Below are 22,298 nucleotides of genomic sequence, written 5' to 3'. Positions count from 1 at the left end.
ACGCAAGTATGAAATTATCCCAGTCAGTTGAGTGCAGATCAAGCAAAAATTGTAAAGATGAGAAATATATAATGTTAACCCGAGTTAAACTAGACTGTATTTCACCCATTTACAAGTAAAAAATCATCACAGTACAGTACACTACGAGACATCGAAATAACGTCGTAATAACGAGTAGTAGTTGGGAAATAAATTGGCAGCGGGTGAATAAATAACCGATTCACCCATTAAAGAATCCACAGTCGCATCGGATTTCACCGCTTCTCCCAGTCTTAATCCCCAAATTCCCCAGCTTAACCATGCCAGCCACAAAGTAACCGAAGAAGAGGCTCTGATCTTTCGCCATGGCTTCGACATACGCACGAGTACTGGGGTCGGTGTAGAGCAACTGGTCGGTGGCCAGCAGCCCGAGCCCCTTCTGGAGGTTGCGGAAGTAAGCATTGTCGAATTTGACAGGAGTGGTGACGTCGTTGAGCGCGACAACGGAAGGGTCGAGGCGACCATTTTCCGGGCAGGGGCTCCTCAGGCTGCGGGCGAAGTCCCTATCCATGGTGGGATCGATGTCGAAGCTCTTATTGTAGGCGTAGATCCTGGGCATGAACTCTTTGCAGTGGGAGAAGCCGATGGTGTGGCCTCCCGATAAGGCCACCATGTCCTGGACTGTCAGGCCTTTGGCCTTGAAGAGACTGGTGAGCTGGGAGACGGTCTGGTTCGCTAGCGGGAGGTTCCCTGTGATCCTGGAGGCATTCGACACTAGACTGTCCTTTCGACCTTTGTACACTTCCCACCTCGGACCACCCACCTGTTTCATAACTCAAGTCCAAACCCAATCACCGAGTTGGTCAGCTTCAGTTAATGATTAAAATATCAGGAAACGGAAAAAGAATTACAGAACCTTTTATTATATATCCAATGCTCAATACTTCCTGTGCAGTTTCGTTTTTTTATTAGTGATGAGAGTGATGTTGCTATGATCTGTTGCCGACATTTTGTCGGACTCATCATCGGCATTGATTCGATGGTTCAGCAACCGGCCATCAATTCGATGGTGCAAAGTTTTACCAGTGATCAAAGTAATCCTCCCTCCTTTTTTAACCAGGCCAGGATTGTGTTAGCAGGGGAGTTTTGAGCATGGTCTGCACTTGGCCAAATTAGGAGCATGCCACAGGCTCTTGCTATCTCTGCTTCTCGGTAAATTTTCTTACATTACACCTGAGTTTCAAATCACTACTTATTTGTTTCTTTGTATGACTCTCTTCTTGAATTCAGTCACTAAGGTAAATAAATTTGGATCTCAAAGGCATGTAATCTGTTAAGCATTCTTCCATATCTAGAGGCATGTAGATAAATGAATTTGTGTACACCTCCATATTGGTATCTTTTATGTGAAATCTTACAAGATCATCTTCTAACTTAGATTGTACAAAGTTTAGAAGTACATCTGTTCATTAAGAAAACTGTTATAAAACTATAAATTTTGTACCTTGGTTCTAGGTAGTGTTTATCAACTTAGGGGATACCAATAATGAGTTAGGGTCTGTTATACACTAGTAACCAAAATCAAGATACAATATCCCACCATCAATCCTAAGAAAACCATGAATAAGACCTTTTCACTCTGATTCTTCCGGTCTAGGATCTTATTCACAAATTGTGCCCTTCATCCAACCAATGACTAATAATAAATTATCCTCTATATGTAGTATTTCAAAGTTTCAAAGAAAATTTTTATCGTCATAATTGATCCAATACGAAAAACCATTTTTTAGAGTGAAATATGCGAAATGGCTATCTCAACGGTCCGATCATGATCGGATAGTTGAGATAGCTGTTGATCAGACGGCTGAGATAACTGTTGATCATTATGGGATAAACATAGTATTTCACACCAAATAATTTTTCATATTGGATCCCGTAAATATAACATTGTAGAGATTCGATTTTCAAAATAGAGTAGCAGCCCATTTAAAGCCGTTGGATCCACTGGCTTGCCCAGTTTGTCGAATCCATGACCGCTTAAGCAACCGAGTAAGGAACTCGGTTAAATTGCTGTAAGCCAGTAACTTGCCGGCACTGCAACTTAAATGAAACTGATTCAGGTATCCGTATCTGTTTCATACCAAGTTTAGGAGGTCTCTGGTGGCAATGGCCATAACGTCAGCGCAAGAAACAACCCCCGGGCACTGCAGCTCCACTGCTCTCTTGGCTCTGAAGAACACCTCGAACCCATCTCCTGGCAACGAGAGATTAATCTCTGCGTCTCTCTCCGCTTTGTTCGACCCGTTCGAGGCTATCAACACAGAGGCATCGCATCCCTGTCAAAAGACCCAAAAACGTTGTAAACTCCTTTTTTTTATCTGAAGAAATTTACAAAAACCACTTGAATATGTCTGCAAAATCCTGACGTCAACAAAGCAATCGTGGAAGAAGATGCGGAGAGCACCGGCGGCCGTCGTCGGAGCTTCGAGTAGTTTCTGGGTAGTCACGGTGCGGATGATTTTCTCCACATTGGGGCAGCTTGTTTTGTAGAAATCGTAGCTCAGAGGAGAGGCGCCGATGAAGGTTGAGACTGAAAAGAGGACGAGGAGGAAGAGGAAGAAGCTCTTCTTTCTAGCCATGTACGAACAACGGGAAGGGAAGGAGACGTGGGGGTCTTTCTCTGTCTTTCATCTAACTCACGTTTCCTCACTCTTCTTCATTTTTAAGACGAACAGACAGAAAGAAACAGAAAGAAGAAGGCGAGATCTTTAAATGTTGCAGTCGGAGCAGAGTGGGCTGCTACAGAGACAACGAGAAAGGCCAAGAAGGGGTCTGAGCTATCAAGACAGAAAGATGGCTTAGGCTCAGAGACTATAAAAAATCGTCCTGTTTTTTTTTTTTCTCGTTTCTTTTTCTGAATGAATACTGATGAAAGCTGCTCCTGGTATTTCAACAACTGTTAAAAATTTTGCTGTTTGAATTTCGATCTGAACTTAATGGTTTTACTGCTATGTCTATTTGTTGTTAGAGAAGAGAGGAGACAAAGACCGTAGTCTGTAGAGGTTCACGAGCGAGAGGATAAAGTGCAGGACAGCTTTGTCTTTTTAACTGCTGCTCACTGTGGATTCACGGGCAATGTTTCATAATTAAACAATTTTAAAGTGTTTCATAAGAGGAGAATGAATCTCATCATTCTGATAAGCTATGTCAGGAATATTTTTTACAGCTTGTGAGGATTTGTCTAATTTAATCTGCAGAAGCAACCCTTGCTTTCTCATTTTCCCCTTTGTGAGCAGCGATCATTTCTAGTACGACCAAAAGCCGTGGAGTACATTTCCCACCTATCTCTACTAAGAATAGATTTCGCAATTTGTGGATTAACCTGCCAACCAATTTCTACTATGAACAGGTTTTGCAATTTGAGGGTTAACCTGCTCTGGACTGGGTAAACCTGGATTTAAGATGGAGCAGAACTCACACAGTCCAGCTTCTGGACACGAGAAAACTGAGCCAACTAGGGCGACCCAACTTGGATTTATCTGGAGCCGACGGGTGAGTCATGATTCTATCCAACTAATAACAACAATGCTTTCCCCTGACATTGACCTAAAAATGAATATTGTGGTTAATCACCACAACCTGATTGACCTCGCACATCAAATAAGAGATCATTGTCACATCATAAATCATTTTGACCAAAGTAAGATGAGAAGAGGCAGTTATACAATTAATCAGGTTAGATTAACATTCAAAGTACCTTAACTGTTAAAGAAAGCTATTACCTCAATGAAAATTTTCCAGTGCCTGAGAACAACCCACAATTTTTTTTTTTTTTTTTAATACAGAACAAGTCCATGTTCTCAAGAAAAAAAAACAGTTTCATGGATTGAAGGAAGAGAAGATGTTGGAGCCTTATACAACTGCTTTTGGCATTGTAGTCTCCTCTTCTTCCTCTTTTTTTATAACAAGTTTTCCTTCTGTAAATTCACAAGCCCTAATGGCAACTCCTAGTTGTCTTTTCAACTTCCTTACAACAAATACTTCCGGTTCTTCACATATGGTAACCACACTGCCCTTCCGACCCAGCCGACCAGTCCGGCCTGCCCGATGGGCATAGTGAATGGAGTCAGTTGGAAGCTCCAAGTTCACCACAAGATCACATTCTGCCACATCTAACCCTCTTGCAGATAACTCATTTGTTACCAGCACTCTCACTTCTCCCTGTTTAAATTTCTTCAAAGTTGTTGACCTGCCAAGCTTGCCAAGGTCCCCATGCAATTCTGCAGCTTCTATCCCCCGTGCCTCCAGTTTGAATACAGCATCTTTTAGTCGCTTAGTGTGATTCATGAATACAATAACAGACTTTGCCTCAAGAGCATGAATACATCTCCTTAACGCGTCAACCTTGTGCTGTGCCTTTGTCACACAATAGTAGTGTTCCAAAGCTGGTGGCAAACTCTCGATGGCTCCGTGAGAAACTGAACTTGATGAAGATGCAGAAGCAGAAGTTAGTACAGGACCTGGTAGGATTACTGATTCCAGAGGGACCACGGTTTTTGCTCGAACAAGAAGTGGATCTCTTCCCCAGCTATTTGCTGCCCTTATTACTGAGAATGGTACAGTTGCAGAAACCATGACAGTCTGACGTTCAGCCCGTCTAGCAAGTGGGCCAAGAGACCCAACTCGCCCTGCGCCAGATCTCCTCCCTACATGTTCCAATATTCTATGCATATCCTCACGGAAATTGAAAGCAAGAAGCTCATCAACCTCATCCAAGACTAGAAAACGACATCCATGTGTATGAAGCTTCCCAGAAGCACTGATCTCTGCGATCCTTCCTGGCGTCCCCACAACAATTACTGGTTTATTTTTCTTGAGAGCTTCTTCTTGCCTTGCCCTGTTGGCACCTCCCACAAGCTGTTGAACAAACCTCTTATTCTCAGGTCCAAACAATTTCTCCACTTCTCTCACAATCTGCATGCCCAACTCCCTAGAAGGTGCAATCACAACAGCTTCTATTCCAGTTTTTTGGTCAGAATCATCTCCCGCTGAGAGTTTCTTCAATGGACCCACTTCTGAGAGTATGGGAAGAAGGTAAGCGAGTGTTTTCCCAGAACCTGTATATGATTGAATAACCACATCATTATTCTTGGCGATGGTAGGAATAGCCGTGGACTGAACATCAGTTGGAACCGTCAGGCCAGCTTTCTCTAACCTCTCAATCAACAAAGGTGACAAGTCAAGTTCAGAAAACGACTTTGCAGCAAACGGAGCTCCTTCTATATCCAGTGGGTTTTTCACTTTCAGATCTCGTGCATTACCTGCTTTAAGAGGTTTTACTTTCGCAGAAGAAGCCCTTTTATCTGATCTTAATTCTTGAATTCTGATTTTATCCCCCTTCTGTTCAACTTCATGTTTGAATCCAAGAGTTGAAAGGGTAAGGGGACTGTGTTCACGATCAACCTGGTTCTGAAACTGAGTGCCAGTTCTGAATTTGGCTATCCTATAGCTTGGTAAGTATGTTAAACGTAGAGAATCTCCAAAAGATAGAAATGATCTAGTGGAGAAGAGGACCATCATATTTCGGTAGGCAAGGAGACCCATCTAGCAAATTCCTATGCAAGACGCTTATGTAGCAACGAAGTCTCAGAGTGAGTTCAGTTACCAATTTAGTCGCAGCTCCAGTTCAGTTACCAATCTAAACCCATCTGATCATAAATGAAGATGCCCTGACTATAAGGCGTGCATAACCATCATCTCACCTAGCCTGCAGAGGAACAGAACAGACGAAGAGCATGACTCAGAGCCAACCACATAAAAATATCCCGGAGAATGGAAGTTTTAGAAAGTTTAGCAATACTGTGAAGATCGAGAAACGAAATAAAACTAAGACTTGATGAAGCCAGGAGCTTCCATTTAGTACATAATACAGGGGAAAACACTCTAATCCGTTATCATACCACATAATAGTATACAAAATCACCGTATTCAGTTAAATTTCTTCAAGAAGAAAAAATAACGAGCTCTAAGAAATTGCTTCGAGCAGCTGACAGGCATCTAAACCGCACATCGCTTACAAGCAAGGGCAAAACCAGAAGTAAATAAAATATTGCCCGGAAACTATGTGTATCAACCGAAGGTAAACCCATTTTGCCATAGGCATCAGTGTTCAAGCCAAAACAGGCGAAAGGCTTCCAGCAGAATCACGTAACGAATTCAGTGAAGTGATAATCTTACAACAGAAACGAGAATTCACGAACAGCGATTGAATGTTACCTAGAATGAAGGAGAAGGAATTGAGCGGAAAACCTGAAGCGCCTGGCAGAAGACTAACACTGAGAAGTGAGACTCCATTTTTGCTTCTATCGACGACCAATTAGGTACTCACTACAAACACTCGAGACTCGAGAGCACCATATTAGGAATCCGACGTATCGGGTTTTGATATTCCGATATCATAACATACTGGCTGATACCACTGTGTTCCGACTCGAGATCAGACCGAGTTTCCAAGTCGGATCAGGATTAGGGGCAGACTGGGGGCGAGTCAAGGACGATTGGTCCCTGATAGAAGGGCGAGTTTAATCCCAGACGGCGAGCCGACCTGCCCTTTTTCCAATATCGAGTAACCCCGACGGTTTATTGATACATATGTGAATCGGGTAACTCACTTAAAACTCGTTCTAGTGAGTCTTATTTATCCCTAATGTCTTCTCTGAAAATAGATCAAGTATATGTTCTTTTTTTACAATATGTTAAACATGAGGGCCTCATTTAAAAAGAATCCCTTATTTTTCTTCAGTTTAGGACCTCAGGTATCCCTTCCCTAATGTCCTTCTTTAAAAATAGATAAAAAATTGGTTCTTCTTTACAAGAATTTGAACATTGAGGGCCTCACTTAAAAAGAAAACCTTCGTTTTCTTCAGTCGGAATGGAACTGCGAAGCTTCCCTGGCGAGTCTCTGGCATTGTGCAGCTCAGTGGCCGGATTGGCGATGATGCTTGGTAGGCGAATGGGCAGTTTGGGTCATGGGTTCTTCAGCGCAAGGTGGGCTCATTCTATGCTTCCTGCGCCCTTACAGACAGCTATTGACAATTCAACCGCGGCTCCTGCTGTTCTGCCGGAGTTCGATGGAGGAGTTGAAAGGAAAAGGTTCGATTTAGGTGCTTCCATGGAGCTCATGGCTGTTCCCAAGAAAAAGGTTCCATTCCTTTCGATTTTAGGTGTTGTCCCTTATCATATTGCTTTGTCCTTTTTGGTTATCATTTTCTATGGCTTCCGTTTTTCCGGCGATCGATTATCGTGTTTTTTTTGTTAACGTCGTATGCAGTGGTGCTGAATCAGTTTTTTTCTCGTACACGTTTCTTCCCCCTCTGTTTGGGTTTCGAAGTATAAATGTTTGTGTCTTGTGTGTTATCTTTTAAGTGACTTTCCATGATAGTGGCTGTGTTCATCTTGAGGATGCATTGATGCAGTTCTCTTTATTAGAGCCCCAAAAAATTGGTTTAGGTGAAAGTATGGTTAAGGGACGTTTGTGAACTGTGCAGGTCTCTCGTCATAAGAAAGGCATCAGAAACGGTCCAAAGGCTTTAAAACCGATTCCTGTGATTGTTCGGTGCAAGTAAGAGTACTTACCACCTTGACTTAGTGGTTCAGTACTTGTCCTTGGTTGGTAATGAATATTCTTAATGAGAAATTTATCTATAGTTTATATGAGCTGGATTGAAAAAAACCATTCTTGGAGTTAACCTGTAATTTATTATTTGTTTAAAGAGGATTTTTCCTTGTTGTAGATGTCTATAGCGGAATTTCTCTACTTGTATGAGCCGATTGTTCTTGGAGTTTTAGCATGTGTGAATTGCAAATTCCATTCTTTTGGTTTTTATTTATAATTCATTGGACGCTAGATCACTCAATTTTAGACATAACAAAAAATTGAAAAAAAATAAAGGAATTGAATTTTTTTCTCAAATAAGATTGAGTGAAAGAAAGAAAAGGTCAACTGTAGAGAGCTAGTCGTTGGGTCATTGTCTGGAAACTTTTTTAATCTATACATTGTTGAACTCATTGGTATGCAACAACATATACATAAACTGAGCCAAACGTTTTTTCAAATCTACCTGGCATATGCATGCAAAAGAAAAACAAAAAAGTAATTGGTCCAATTTTGAACATGAAGAGTTACCTTTTTATGAAGGTTTAATGGTTCAAAAATATGGTAAAGGATGTGTAGCCTGGGATGATTCTGTCCAAGGTAGTTGATGAATTGATACTAGTTGGCAACCACTTTCTCCATTCCTAAGCTCTACAAGCTATGCTTCCTACTTCGTCCCTGATGATTGAAAATGAAAAACAATAGAGGAAGAAGAGTGACTGGTACTCAAAAATCAGTGAAACAACCAGAATTAATTTTTTAGGTCAAATTTGAAGCAGATATTTTAATATTTATCTATCACACAGTTGTATTATCCTTTTGTTGGACCCTTAGGAACTGTACCAACCATGGTTGCTTCCGGTTAGGAATGAGATAGGCTGGTATTTGTGAAAGAGCATCTGGCCTGGTAAATACTGCCTAAAGAATTGGTTGAATCATGGAAATTTTTGTTTCTTTCATAGCAATCTAAGTAAGATAGTATCACATGGTAGGTTCTCACCTTGTTTCACATATTGGAAGCTTGTCTGCTGAAATTGTTCCTGTTGCATTCTGTTTTGAAAATTTTTCTCACTCTTGGTCGCACATTCACAAGCTTTGAAAGTATGATCTTTGCTTTGTTGTTTTGCTTGTGGGTGAACTTCTTTTCCTCGGAGATAAAAAGTGATTCTCCATGTTCTATGTGGCTAAGGCCAAAATGAATGTAATGCTACATCTTTTGCTTATGAATCACTACCAAAGCTCAAATCCTCTCGGAAGTTAACAATTCGTGTGTCGGTTGTGTATATAGAATCTTAAAAGACAATGATCAACATCTCAACCCCAAACACTCCTTGTGCACACGGCAGATTTTAGCTCTTGTCCTTCCCCCGATTCTTCGCAGAATCATTGTCTAACTTGCAATATGTTCTGATATTCCAAAAATGCAAGTCAAAGATGTCTGGAAATCTCCATTATTCGGTTCTGGAAGATATTTGTGGTAACTGCTGTACTTAGTAATCGTTTTTCATTGGATACTGCTGCTATTAGCAGCTGAAAGCCACAGGATTTAATATCTAGCATTCACGCTGACTGGTCAGCATTTGTATTTGTTTTGGGGGGGCCTGGGTTGGCTAAATGTGTAACCTGTAGTTGTAACTGCTCATAATGCATGAATGGATTTCGCAACCTCCAGCCAGAGCAAAACACTGGAGTGAAATTTCTACTAGATGGATGGGTTTCGCTTTTTAATAACAGTTGAGTCTAACTCTCTCTCCTCGTCTCTTCCCTGGTGTGTATGTACACAAAGCATATGTATTTTAGTGGTGTTTTGATTGGATATGAGATTAGACCAGTGTCTTCTTGTACTTGTTTGCCAGCTCTCTCTTAATTATTTCGAATTGTCCATATAGAAGTTAGTGATTAAGTGGTTGAGTCATTTCAGCTGTTTATCTTGTTGTAGTTATGCTTGTGGCTTGATATTTGATTCAGCATCAGTTTGCAATTGTTGGCTTTTAGCACTCTTATCTGTTTTAGCTCGGTATTGTTTCTGAAGGTTTTACTTAATTCAATTTTATGGGTTGCAGGAGCTGTGGCCGTGTTAAGTTGCAACATTTCTACTGTTGCAGTGGGGATAGAGGGTCAACAAACGGGAGTACTCCTAGTTAAATGCAGTCATATAAATGAGTGTTGATTTTATATTGAAAACATGTAGAAATGATAGCCTTTTTTTTCATGAAGCTGTTCAATGGATTAATGGCTGAAGTTTCGCAGCAAATGGATGAAGCCTTTTGTCTACGGAGGATTATTATTTCTTCTTCTTCTTCTTCTTCTTCTTAATGGAAACTTTGTTTTATTTCTTTTAAAAATTTACCGTGAATATGGATCAAACGTCATGAAATCCGGCAAAATGGAAATGAAAGAGATGTTCTTCCTGCAGAATTTTAATATGGGTTTAGTTTTCGACACAAATGTACCTGGCAGAGAAACAATTACTTCATTTCAAATAAGCCAAAATAATAAAAAAATAAAAAAATTTCTCATTACGATCCCCTCCTTTAATACTAATAAATATATTAAAAATGCTGCAATGAGTCTTACTTGAATTGTCACTCTTATCTTGTTCTTGACGAAAATCCCAGCATTTATTGTCTTCTACGACATGACAGTCCTGCCCAAATGAGCTCCAAAGAGAAACTTTAACATCCACAGCTCCTTTCAGCTCCTTTCGGCCCTTCTATTCTATTTCAATCATGAACCACCACAGCTATCCACTCCCTACTAGCGAGCCTTTTGGCTTCTTGGCATGGCCCCTTAGTTACTTTCACACCAGCACTCGTCCCCACAATAAGTTGAGCACTTCATGGCTCTCCCCACCCTGGTTTTCCTCCTAGAGACATCAAAGTCAGAACCTCTGGAACCCACATTGCTTCCCACTGTTCAGTTGGTCGACAAGTGATGGAGATTGCTCATTCAAAGTTACATGATCCAGGCAGAGTTCAATTCATATGGGATTGACAGATTTAGATATATATATTTCATATACATATCTAATAAGCCTAGCTAGATTGGAAGCCACATTGAATGAAGGGCCTGTCATAAAAAGGCAGTTTGTGAATGTGAAGCCTTGCATTATTGTCTGAGTATTGGGGCCCTTTGATGCTGCTTTTTTATCTCTCTTTTTTCCATTCCTTGCTTTACAGCACATGGGTGGTTAGCTTGCTCCCCTTTCTGAGCTTCTCTAGTTCTCTTCAATGCTCATCACCTACTCAGACGCTTAACATCCATATCACCTTTTAAAGGACAAAAGTTTCTCATCTTTGTGATTTACATCTTAATTGGCAAAACCCAAGTCATCCAATTCGCAGGCTTGCTACCCAAATCACCCTTCAAAGGACTAAGGCTCCATGTTTTTATTGTTTACTTCTGAGTCTGTAGAAACCAACCCAGCAACCAGTTTCGAAATTTGGGTACCTTATCAGGGGTTAAAGCCATTCGATCAACCAGTTTTCCTGTTGTCTTCCCTGTTCATCATCTACTCATAGACTTACTGCCCAAAATCCAGCTATCACAGGACAAAACTTTTTCATCTTTTGCGATTTTCTGTTGAATTTGTAAAAACTAACTGGAATCAAAAACCGGAAGTCTGGGTAATTTAACAACACTTCGGTTAACTTCTGGCTAGAGTGATTTGATCAAACAGGTCTCAGATCTCTTCGATTCCCATCATTTATTCACTGGCCTACCACCCAAAATCAGATATAAAAGGACAGTTCCTGATCTTTAGTAATTAATTCTATGTTAGACAAAACAAACCCAGGACTCCAACTGGAAATCTGTGTAATTTATCAACCCTTTGATTCACTTCGGACTAAAGTCATGTCAAACAGTTCTCCAGTTCTCTTCAGCATATCAAAGGACAGAATTTTTGTAGTTTACTTCTATGTTTTTCAAAGCAAACCTAGGAATCAAACTGAAAATCTGGGTAATTTATCAACCTTTTGATTCACCTCTGACTAAGTCATGTGATCAAACAGTTCTCCAGTTCCCTTCAGGATATCAAAGGACGGAACTTTACTACTTTACTTACATGTTTGTCAAACAAACCCAGGACTCCAACTGGAAATCTGTGTAATTTATCAACCCTTTGATTCATTTCTGACTAAAGTCATCTGATCAAATAGTTCTCCAGTTCTCTTCATCTCTTCAGAGACCCGCCACCCAAAATCACATGTCGAAGGACAAAACTTCTTCATCTTTTGTGGTTTACTTCCAACTTTGCAAAACAAACCCAGAAAACAACTGGAAATCCAGGTAATCTATCCAACCCTTCGTTTCACTTTTGGACGAAGTCATTTTATCAAACAATTTGTTAGTGGTTGGATTTGTCAGCATGTTGATGTCGTGTATAAGAGCTCACCACCACTTGAACTCGAAGCTATCCACACTCCACACAGAAACAACTCCAATCACATTCACAGAACCAGAAAGAAGGAGAGAGACCACCGGAAACTCAAGTTAGCTGGGTGATGTGTCAACGAGGCCAAACAAAGCTCAGTGGCACCGGCTTTTAACAGATCAAATGAATGGTATTTAAGAGCAGCTTGACGTAAACAGTAGGGTCGGTGAAAAGGGTCTTCCGTAGGGCGGAAATCACCCGGTCAAAGACTCAAATCCATTAATTGAAGGCGAGACATATTAAAACACAATAAACAGGATCCCATATTGTTTTCTTTCAATGGGTTGGATTGAGACATTAAAAATTTAGCAGAAGACGGCAATACGGACCGGATTAGTTGTAATCGCCCTCGTTTTTGTTGTCTTCCGTTGAAGATTGTATCAGACTCTCCTCCAGAAAGCTTCCCTTGGCCTTCTCACCCATATGCCCATACCAAATCCTCCCGCTTGTCTCTCCTTCCCGTCGTTTGCTTCACCGATTCGTTCTTTATTTGAAATTAAGAATTATTAAATATATGATCCTTAATTTTGCATTTGGTTAAAAAAAATTCGCTTTAATACAAATAAATATAAACACAAGAACATAGTTATAATTAAGAGAGTTTTAATTTTAAAAGAAATTGGCGATTTAAGAAAGCCTCCATAGATTAAGTTGGTTAATTAAAAAAATTAGTTAAGATTTTTTCATGCCCTTTGATCTATTAATTTAAATACATGTATTCGAACTCGTTCATTAGTTTGTATATGATAATAAAATAAAAAATAGAATTTATACTAAATATTCTTTCTATAAAAAATTTAATTTAAATTATTTATTTATTAATAAAAAAATATTTTTTCAGTTAAGACTAATGCATGATATTTGTTTTCTAGGGCAAAAATTTCAATTTCGTTTGAAGTTTGAAAATGGAGTCGTTAAAGAAGTCCAATTACAACTAGACCGGGAAAAAAATAAATAAATTCTGCGAGCGAATCTAATTGGCGCGAGCTGGGAGGCTGGAAGCCGGAGCCGCTTCGGAGCGGCTTAATAACGACAGAGCGGAACAGACGTACGAAGCGGGCCCAATTAATGACCCGGATCTCCGTAAACCTTCCGCTATCTGGAACGCCGTAACGTATTCTCTAGAGTTTCTCTACCGTCCGATTGGTATCGGACGGTCAAAATTTGAAAACGGGCTTCAAAAGTGTTCCTGTGTCGCTGTTGCCGCTTTTCCACGACGGAATAATTGCCTCCACAAAATCTGTCACGTGATCTGATATTAAACCTGCACGTCATCATCTCAGTCTGTGGAATTACCGTTTTGTGCTCGAAAGAAAAATAATTTATTTTAATAATTATTAAAGTATTTATTTTAAAAGGAGGAATATCTTAATTAAATAAGTCATAAATAACCCAACATTTTGTCCTACTCCTATATATAAAATTAATTAAATATTAATTTAAAAACACATATATTCCAAAAATACCTAGTAATATTTATCTTTAATTATATTAATTAAATATCGCAACAATGAATTTTGCCATTCTGAATGCCTTGAGATCTAATTTTAAAATAAATAAAATTGTTGAAATTGGAAATTAGAAATTTTCCAAAAAGGGATATTCTTGGGGGGTAATGATGTCTTTTAATAAAATTGAAAAATTTTCAGAAAAAACTACTAAAACCTCTGATAAAACTCGACTGCTTTTTATCTGCCACCAAATGAAAGAAAGAAAAAAATTAAAAAACAAGTTGAGAGCGATAAAAGGTAAAGCTGTTATTTCTCCGGCCTCCACTCTCCTTGGAATTTTTTTTGAATACTTCCGTGAAGGAGATTCAATTGAACCGTGTGGAAGAACGAGTCGCGGAACTGTGAGGACAAACAGCGATCTCCACCTGACTTCTGGTGTTGGTTTGTGAGGTTTCTATCAGTGGAGATCATTACGGGCTCACGGAATTTTAAGATTCCTGTAGCAGGTTTACTGTTGAAGTTTGTTGATTTCTGGGTTTTGGAGTGGGGTTCGGAAGTAGATCTGTTGGTGGAGGTTAAGTGTCTGAATCTCTTATTTTTGTGTCTTGTTTCTTTGGCTGGAGTTTTTTTTTTTTTTTGCAAAATTTGGTGGTTGTTTGAAGTTCTCGTGTTTTTTGAGAAAGTGAGATATAGATTTGTGTTTGTTTGAGGGTTCGTTGTGAGCTTGAAAAAAACAAGTCTTTGCATGTGGATCGGTTGAAGTTGGGAGGTTTTTGAGGTTTCTTTTCAGGTCTGCCATTAATTTGAGCGAGAAATAGCTCTTAGTTTTTATTTCTTTGAAGAATTATTTGAGCATTTCATGCTGTTCTTTGGAAGCGTGAATCTTCTATAGAGGGTTTCGGATTGAAGTTTGGAATTTTTTGAGTTCTGTAGTCAGGCTGTAGTTTCGTTCTCTTCTCTATTTGGCGGAGGTGATCGATTTTTTAAGATATTCACCTTAAATTGTTACCATTACATTTTTTAACTTGAGAATTCTTGCGATTCGTTGAGTGGGATTCTTTCTTCTTGAATCCGCTACTGATGATTGACAAAATGAGAGCACTTGACATCATTTTTCGTAGCAAGGCCTAAGTGGAAGTGGGGACCTGCTTAAAGCTTGATATATCGTTTGGCAAAGGTAGGGGCCTTTTTCTGTGAGTCCACATATAATGACATCGACGGAAACACCTTTATCAGGACCGCAGCACCCATTCGAGAAAATGACCGAGAACATGCATCATGCAACACGGCTCCCTGTTGATTTCGAGTTTACTGGTTCATCTGGGTCTCTTCCTAAGGAGAGGTCTGCTGATGACCTTGGTGCAGAAAATGGTCGTACGAAATTTCCTGATCAACTTGTGAAGGACGACAGTGAGGGTATGGATCAGATTAATGAAGATTCTCCCTATGGTCCGAAAACGGTAGCTTTTGAAGAGAGACCTTATGATGTTGATGATAGCTCAGATTCCACGACTTCTCCTTCACCTGTTTTCTTGCCATCTCGTGTCGATGGCAGGTGGAGTGACACTTCTTCTTATACTACAAAGAAGGTACTTTTTATTCTTATATTCGTCTTTGTATTTGTGAGTTCAAATTCTTTGTTTTTCTTTTTTCGCATTATCTTAATGAATTGGATTGTTGTTTTTTGTACACTGAAATATGGCCTCGGTTTGATTGTCATAAAATTGGAACTACAATTTTTCTGAAAGTTCAGCTGTATTACTTTTAACTAGTAAGACATGTGAACAAGCTTCTCATATCTGCGTCTCACACCTTAAATGTCACTCTTGTGCTAGTCTAAATGCATTTTGGTGAGTCTAACATGTACAAGATTTTTTTTACTTTGAACCCCCTTCCTAGTTCTCATTTCTGAACAGGTATCTGTGTCTTGTTTGTTGTTGGAAAAATACCTGCAAGAGAGCTGCCTTCTTATTAAAGTACAGCAAATGAGCTTCAATAATTCATGATGCAGTGCTCTTCTACAAGTCTATTTCAAACTGTTCTCTGATTATGCCTCCCTCTGTTCTTGTTAACATTACATGCCAGAGAAAAGTACATATAGAATGCATCTGGTTTATTGATTGCAAGGCCTACATGTTGAAGTTAATTGTTGCAGAAACTTCAAGCTTGGTGCCAACTTCATAATGGAGAGTGGGTGCTGGGAAAAATACTGTCAACGTCTGAGGCAGAATCTGTCATTTCACTTGCTGATGGAAAAGTAAGTCTTTCTGAGATGAGATATTTCACGTGGCTATTCAATATAATTTCTAGGTTTTGGTGTCTCTAATTAATTGTCCAATTCCTGTTTTCAGGTTTTAACTGTCAATTCTGAAAGTCTACTGCCAGCAAATCCAGATATCCTTGATGGAGTGGATGATCTCATGCAGCTCAGTTATTTAAATGAACCATCAGTTTTATATAATCTTCAGTATCGGTACAGAGGAGATATGATATATGTAAGTGCTATTTAGGCATCAAGTTTCTATCTTGTTTTTTAATATGATATTGCCGACTCATTATCTTTTGCCTTGCAGACAAAAGCTGGGCCAGTGCTTGTTGCAATCAATCCCTTCAAGAAGGTTCCTTTATATGGGAATAGCTACATCAAAGCATATCGGAGTAGATCTATGGAGAGTCCACATGTCTATGCTATTGCTGATACAGCCATCCGTGAAATGATTAGAGGTTAAACTCCAGAAATTTTATCTTGAGATTGTGCACTTGCTTGCTAAATGTAAAAGCTCAGTTTATGATTAAAAGGAAAACCAACCCCAAAAACTTATTTTTGACTGTCGCATTATTAGCAAACAGATATATAATTGGTTCCTACAGGGTAGTGCTCAACATGGTTTGCTATATCATACACTGAACCCACATGGTTTTCTATATCATATGTAAGTGATCATGCTTTTGATCACTCACATATGATACATGTAATCTTATCAACTCGCAGGATATTATTTTCCCATTTCATGTGACTTTTGGAAACCAAGGGTGATGTGTATTGGTTTTTTAGGTGCCTGGTACATGGTCCACCTCTGATTTGGAGTACCTTTTCAGGAAAATGATGTGTATATACTGAGTAGGAAACTCGATTCTATCTTATCATGATTCAACTTCTCTAATTACTGTTTGGGTCCATTTTGCAGATGAAGTCAATCAGTCTATCATTATAAGGTTGGTGAGAGATCTTCCCACAGAATTACTGTTCGACCTTTTTATGCTAGTGGTAAACTTATTCTTTGTCTTTCCAGTGGTGAAAGTGGAGCAGGGAAGACTGAAACAGCAAAAATAGCAATGCAATATTTGGCTTCACTTGGAGGAGGTAGTGGAATAGAAAACGAAATCTTGCAAACAAACCCAATATTGGAAGCTTTTGGAAATGCAAAAACATCTAGAAATGACAATTCTAGTCGATTTGTAAGTCATTACTCCTATTTATTTGTTCTTTATTGACTTTATTTACTTTATTTAGAAGTCTTGACTTATCTTTTCTTAAATTTTGCACTGGCAGGGGAAGCTGATTGAGATTCATTTCAGTGTGACTGGAAAGATATCTGGTGCCAAAATTCAAACTTGTGAGAACAATACTTATCAATGACATATTTCAGCTTTCCATATTACAATGTATTTACTTTATTTTGTTTCTAGAAATTTGACTTAATTTACCTTTTTTTGGTCTTTTATGTCTACCACTTGGCATTATCAACTCTCCGCAGTTCTTCTTGAAAAGGTATTATCTTTTCATTTTCCACCATATGTGTGAGTAAGGTTTTATTCTGCCATAACAGTATTTTTTATTTACATGCCCACATTTGTAGTCAAGAGTGGTCCAATGTGCCGAAGGTGAAAGATCATATCATATATTTTATCAACTCTGCGCTGGAGCTCCTGCATCTCTAAGGGGTGTGTTAATCTCTTTTTCCTCCCCAATGTTATTCTCTTCCTTTAGAAATAGGTTGTCACTCTGCTTTTAAAATGTTGTTGCTCTTGCTGTACTTACACAAAGGTTGATCACTTCACAGAGAAATTGAATTTGAAGAGGGCACATGAATATAAATATTTGAAGCAGAGTAATTGCTATTCCATTTCTGCTGTTGATGATGCAGAAATGTTTCATGTTGTCATGGTATTATCTTAACTCACATTTTTATTATGTTAGAGAGAGAAGAAATTCTTATTCCCTTGTTATGGGGCAGGAGAAAAAGGGTCGGTGGCAGTCTAATTTTATTTTATGGCTCTCGTCCAGGAAGCTTTGGGTATTGTTCATATCAGCAAGGAGGATCAAGAGAATGTTTTTGCTATGCTTGCTGCTGTCTTGTGGTTGGGGAACATCTCCTTCACGGTCATCGATAATGAAAACCATGTTGCACCTGTGACAGATGAAGGTAAAGTTCATCTTCAAACATTTTGGATTCAGTCCAGTTTCCAGGTTGACTGTAATTATTTAAGCATGTGATGGATTTTGGTATTAATTTTCCTAACATCTCTTCTTTGTTTCATAAACTCATTAAGCATGCCTAGTCAGTAGCAAGTGTTTTGACTGGTGGTTGCATTCTTCTTAATTTCAGGCTTAAATACTGTGGCTAAGTTGATTGGATGTAACGTTGGAGAGCTGAAGTTGGCTTTGTCAACACGTAAAATGAGAGTGGGAAATGATAATATTGTCCAGAAGCTTACATTATCTCAGGTTACTTTCTTTTCATTTCTATTAACTGGTCTTCCTGCATGGACAACATTAAAAAGTCTCTAACACACTTTTTTCTTCAGGCGGTTGACACTAGAGATGCGTTGGCAAAATCAATCTATGCTAGTTTGTTTGAGTGGCTTGTTGAACAGATCAACAAGTCTCTTGGAGTAGGCAAGAAATGTACTGGAAGACACATTAGCATACTTGATATCTATGGTTTTGAATCTTTTGAGGTGTGTTTGTCATCATTTTGATCATTGTCATTCCCTTCTCTGTATGTATTGTTGTTTTAATTCATTTTCTGTGGAGAAGGTTTACAAATAGTATCCTGCATGCTGCAGAAAAATAGTTTTGAACAATTTTGCATCAATTATGCAAATGAGAGGCTGCAGCAGCATTTCAACCGCCACTTATTCAAGCTGGAGCAAGAGGTAGTTTGTTGCTTTATTGTTTTATAAGTTGTATTGAATCAGAATTACACACACAAACACACACACAAAAAAAAAAAACAATGTCATGGTTGTTTTCCCTATTTAAAAATATTTTATTATGTCCTAATTCCACTTTATTTTCTTCTCAGGAGTATATTCAAGATGGCATAGATTGGACAAAAGTTGACTTCGAGGACAACCAACACTGCCTGAATCTTTTTGAAAAAGTAAGTCATTATACAGGTTTTCCTTTTTGGGTTTAGATTGCAACTTTTTTTTTTTTTTTTGGTTTCTCTAGAAATTGCAACGTTGTGCTGCTTGTCTGTTGATTGTTTCTCATATGAAGCTGCTTTGAAGTATGTCTCGAATAACTTTAGGACTTTTGCTTATATGTCTTGATGAGGACATCGAGTGGTTCGTATCATGTCTTAATCCTATGTATGCACCTGCTGATCATGGAGGAGATACTACTGTTTTTCTTTTAAATTTTTTTTGTTTTCTTATGATTTTCTTTCTTGTGTGTAATACCTGCTTGGTGGACAATGAGGCTGTTGAACTCTCTCATCATTTGTGTCATCTAAATTTCTTTCTTCTGCTTAATTTTTTAGTGGTTGTATAGCAAGTAAACATCAGTTGGTATGAAATGAATGCCTTGAGCAATATGCGAACTCACTCAGTTGTACTTTTCCTGATATCTTTATGCAGAAACCGTTGGGATTATTATCTCTTTTGGATGAAGAGTCTACTTTCCCAAATGGCACAGATTTGACATTCGCCAACAAGCTTAAGCAACACCTCAATTCCAATTCCTGTTTTAGAGGAGAAAGAGGCAAAGCATTCACTGTATCTCATTTTGCAGGAGAGGTTGATGATAAAATTCTTTGTACTTAATTTGATACTATATCCTGCTCACCTAGAAAGAAAAATAAGAACATGTGTCTAATGATTTAATTGCTTTTTCCCACAGGTTTCATACAACACCAACGGATTTTTAGAAAAGAATAGAGATCTTTTGCATTTTGATTCAATTCAACTTCTTTCTTCTTGCAAGTGCCCACTTCCTCAGATATTTGCATTTAACATGCTCAGTCAATCTGAGAAGTTGATAGGGAACTTACACAGATCCAGTGCAGCTGATTCTCAAAAGTTAAGTGTTGCAACAAAGTTTAAGGTAAGTTTCTATAGATCTTGAGATTACTTCCAAGACCCCCAGTGGATTGTAGTTTGTTGTTCCGTTTTGCCAATACGAATTAACTATTTCAATGATCTGCTTTGTTCTCTCTTCTGAAAAAACAAAAACCATTTCCTGGTGGTAGGGTCAACTATTCCAATTGATGCAGCGGCTGGAGAACACAACACCACACTTTATACGTTGTATTAAACCAAACAACTCTCAGCTTCCTGGACTCTATGAACAGGGACTTGTACTTCAGCAGCTAAGATGTTGTGGGGTGCTAGAGGTGGTTCGGATATCTAGATCTGGTTTTCCTACTAGGATGTCTCACCAAAAGTTTGCCAGAAGGTAAATCTTATAAGAGTTTCCAACTTTTTTTTAAAAATGAATTGTCTCATATTTCTTCTGTGTGTTTTTTTTTTTTGTATTTATGTTTGTATTTGTAGACGAATCAGTTAAAAGTATCTTTATGTCCTCTAAATGCCATTAGGTATGGCTTTCTTCTACTGGAGCATGTGGCTTCTCAAGACCCACTTAGTGTCTCTGTTGCAATTCTTCATCAGTTCAATATTCTGCCAGAGATGTATCAAGTGGGCTATACAAAACTTTTTTTCCGGACTGGACAGGTAGCAATAATTTTTTTTTAATCATCAAATTTGTGAAGATTGCACGAACCTCTAAACCGTATGCTACCCTTTGATACTAAAAAATTTCAGTTAAATCAGTTTTTCTTTCTTTTTTGACCTTTTTTATTCTGTGGCACTTAATTGTTAGATTGGAGTTCTTGAAGATACAAGAAATCGTACTCTCCATGGCATCCTAAGGGTACAGAGCTGCTTCAGAGGTCATCAAGCTCGAAGCTATCTTAGAGAGCTAAGAAAAGGAATTTACACATTGCAATCATGTATTGCCTCCTGCTAAAGCTGATTTTTCAAGTTCTTTATTTTGAGAACAACTTAAAAATTCCTCACCCCTCCATCTTCATGCAGTTGTACGAGGTGAGAAAGTTAGACAAATGTATGTGGAACTTCTATGTAGACAAAGAGCAGCTATTACTATACAGACACGTATTAAATCCAGGATGATGAGAAACAATTTTGTGAAAGTCCGAAATGCATCAATAGTGATACAGTCAGGTAAGACAATTAAATGATGCACTCATTCACAAGAGCATATATTGATGTGCAATGTTATATTGGAATCGCCATGGTCTATAATTGTTTCCTTGACAGTTATTCGTGGCTGGCTTGTTCGGAGGTGTTCTGGGGACGTTAGTTTATTGATCCCTACAAAGAAAGTAGAAGCTCCAAAGGTACCTATGTCATGTTGGAAATACTTTCACTGCAATGCATTTTTCAGGGTGACATTTGAGTATTGACAAACGGCAACTCTTATGGAAATCCAGGGCTCCGAGTCAGATCAGGTGGTTGTAAAGCCATCGGTCCTTGCTGAGCTGCAGAGAAGAGTTCTAAAAGCAGAGGCGGCACTGAGAGAGAAAGAGGAAGAGAATGACATTCTCCACCAGAGACTCCAACAGTATGAGAGTAGATGGTCCGAGTATGAGCTAAAAATGAAATCTATGGAAGAGATATGGCAGAAACAGATGAGATCTCTGCAATCAAGTCTCTCTGTTGCCAAGAAGAGTCTTGCCATTGATGATGCAGAGCGGAAGTCTGATTCATCGGACTGGGATATTAACGGTAATTATCTTGGAAGTAAGGGTAGTGAGAGTAATGGGCTGATGACTGGCTCTCGGACTGCTCTGGATAGGGAGATGAGTGCAGGTCTGAGTGTTATTAACCGGCTAGCAGAAGAATTTGAGCAGAGGAGTCAAGTATTTGGTGATGATGCCAAATTTTTGGTAGAGGTCAAGTCAGGGCAGGCAGAGGCAAGCTTGAATCCTGACCAGGAGTTGCGAAGGTTAAAGCAAATGTTTGAAGCATGGAAGAAGGATTACAACTCACGTTTGCGTGAGACCAAGGTGATTATTCACAAGCTGGGTAGTGATGATGGCGGTTCGGATAAGGCACGAAAGAAGTGGTGGGGAAGGAGAAACAGCACCAGAGTATAATTTATTATTCATAGCAAATGCTTTGAGTCTTTTCCTTTTTTTTTTTTTTTGTTTTTATGCATATGTTTGGTAGCTGAAGAGAAATTTAAAAGGTGTTAAAGGTAAAAGTTGGCTGTGTTTTTCGCTAGTGTTGTGTATATGAAATATCATCAATATCACTTGGGTTTTTTGGGGCTTCATATTGAACAAGAACAACCGGAAGAAGGCCATCTACACAAGGAAACGAGAGCTAACTAGATGAAAATAAAATTCAACAACCATACAACACATGCGATCTTATAACAAATTAACATATAATGAAGGAATGGTTTCTCATATCTTAATGGTTGATTTGAAAATTTGCACTATAGCGTCGAGCGCCGAGGAGTCGAATC

The 22,298-nt window shown here is 38.8% G+C and overlaps 4 protein-coding genes across 5 annotated transcripts; 2 read left to right on the top strand and 2 right to left on the bottom strand.

The window, feature by feature from the left end:
* Positions 1-69: 69 nt before the first annotated feature.
* Positions 70-2,870, bottom strand: LOC137938987 (peroxidase 41-like). The gene is made up of 3 exons (XM_068784134.1): positions 2,406-2,870; positions 2,121-2,315; positions 70-802 (listed from the first exon to the last, which is right to left on the bottom strand). The coding sequence occupies exons 1-3, from the start codon at positions 2,616-2,618 to the stop codon at positions 221-223; spliced, it is 990 nt and encodes a 329-aa protein (XP_068640235.1). The 5' UTR covers positions 2,619-2,870; the 3' UTR covers positions 70-220.
* An 872-nt stretch (positions 2,871-3,742) lies between these two features.
* On the bottom strand, positions 3,743-6,382 carry LOC137938977 (DEAD-box ATP-dependent RNA helicase 47A-like). The gene is made up of 2 exons (XM_068784120.1): positions 6,256-6,382; positions 3,743-5,746 (listed from the first exon to the last, which is right to left on the bottom strand). Exon 2 carries the CDS (start codon positions 5,581-5,583, stop codon positions 3,892-3,894), a length of 1,692 nt encoding a protein of 563 aa, XP_068640221.1. The 5' UTR covers positions 5,584-5,746; positions 6,256-6,382; the 3' UTR covers positions 3,743-3,891.
* Positions 6,383-6,929: 547 nt separating this feature from the next.
* On the top strand, positions 6,930-9,920 carry LOC137939529 (uncharacterized). The gene is made up of 3 exons (XM_068784811.1): positions 6,930-7,180; positions 7,527-7,600; positions 9,697-9,920. The coding sequence occupies exons 1-3, from the start codon at positions 6,974-6,976 to the stop codon at positions 9,776-9,778; spliced, it is 363 nt and encodes a 120-aa protein (XP_068640912.1). The 5' UTR covers positions 6,930-6,973; the 3' UTR covers positions 9,779-9,920.
* Positions 9,921-13,795: 3,875 nt separating this feature from the next.
* LOC137938140 (myosin-1-like) lies at positions 13,796-22,093 on the top strand. 2 transcript variants are annotated; one of them, XM_068783130.1, is made up of 23 exons: positions 13,796-15,108; positions 15,675-15,776; positions 15,871-16,014; positions 16,093-16,243; positions 16,708-16,735; positions 16,813-16,978; positions 17,073-17,136; positions 17,278-17,291; positions 17,380-17,464; positions 17,584-17,687; positions 17,808-17,946; positions 18,130-18,248; positions 18,329-18,481; positions 18,590-18,679; positions 18,829-18,906; positions 19,385-19,543; positions 19,647-19,850; positions 19,996-20,201; positions 20,344-20,479; positions 20,628-20,757; positions 20,843-20,989; positions 21,086-21,165; positions 21,259-22,093. In XM_068783130.1, the coding sequence occupies exons 1-23, from the start codon at positions 14,728-14,730 to the stop codon at positions 21,922-21,924; spliced, it is 3,546 nt and encodes a 1,181-aa protein (XP_068639231.1). In that variant the 5' UTR covers positions 13,796-14,727; the 3' UTR covers positions 21,925-22,093. The 2 variants fall into 2 exon arrangements, with proteins under 2 accessions (XP_068639231.1, XP_068639232.1); XM_068783131.1 differs by having other exon boundaries at positions 15,046-15,108; positions 15,662-15,776.
* The last annotated feature ends 205 nt before the right edge of the window (positions 22,094-22,298 follow it).

Source organism: Aristolochia californica, unplaced genomic scaffold (assembly GCF_029961685.1).
Source record: "Aristolochia californica isolate CCGP_79_NKW_82.1479 unplaced genomic scaffold, dmAriCali1.0.hap1 SCAF_8, whole genome shotgun sequence".
NCBI classification, from domain to species: domain Eukaryota; kingdom Viridiplantae; phylum Streptophyta; class Magnoliopsida; order Piperales; family Aristolochiaceae; genus Aristolochia; species Aristolochia californica.
Note: the sequence above shows the minus strand (reverse complement) of the source record. Positions and strands in the feature narration are given on the sequence as shown.

Bases quoted from the DNA above. Each gene is read 5' to 3' on its own strand.
- LOC137938987 (XM_068784134.1), bottom strand. From the start codon at position 2,618: ATGGCTAGAAAGAAGAGCTTCTTCCTCTTCCTCCTCGTCCTCTTTTCA. The intron at 2,316-2,405 runs GTCAGGATTTTG...GTCTTTTGACAG, and splicing joins TCCACGATTGCTTTGTTGAC to GGATGCGATGCCTCTGTGTT. The intron at 803-2,120 runs GTATGAAACAGA...GTTATGAAACAG, and splicing joins CCAGAGACCTCCTAAACTTG to GTGGGTGGTCCGAGGTGGGA.
- LOC137939529 (XM_068784811.1), top strand. From the start codon at position 6,974: ATGATGCTTGGTAGGCGAATGGGCAGTTTGGGTCATGGGTTCTTCAGC. The intron at 7,181-7,526 runs GTTCCATTCCTT...TGAACTGTGCAG, and splicing joins TGGCTGTTCCCAAGAAAAAG to GTCTCTCGTCATAAGAAAGG. The intron at 7,601-9,696 runs GTAAGAGTACTT...TATGGGTTGCAG, and splicing joins CCTGTGATTGTTCGGTGCAA to GAGCTGTGGCCGTGTTAAGT.
- LOC137938977 (XM_068784120.1), bottom strand. From the start codon at position 5,583: ATGGGTCTCCTTGCCTACCGAAATATGATGGTCCTCTTCTCCACTAGA.
- LOC137938140 (XM_068783130.1), top strand. From the start codon at position 14,728: ATGACATCGACGGAAACACCTTTATCAGGACCGCAGCACCCATTCGAG. The intron at 17,947-18,129 runs GTAAAGTTCATC...TCTTAATTTCAG, and splicing joins TGCACCTGTGACAGATGAAG to GCTTAAATACTGTGGCTAAG. The intron at 18,907-19,384 runs GTAAGTCATTAT...ATCTTTATGCAG, and splicing joins GCCTGAATCTTTTTGAAAAA to AAACCGTTGGGATTATTATC.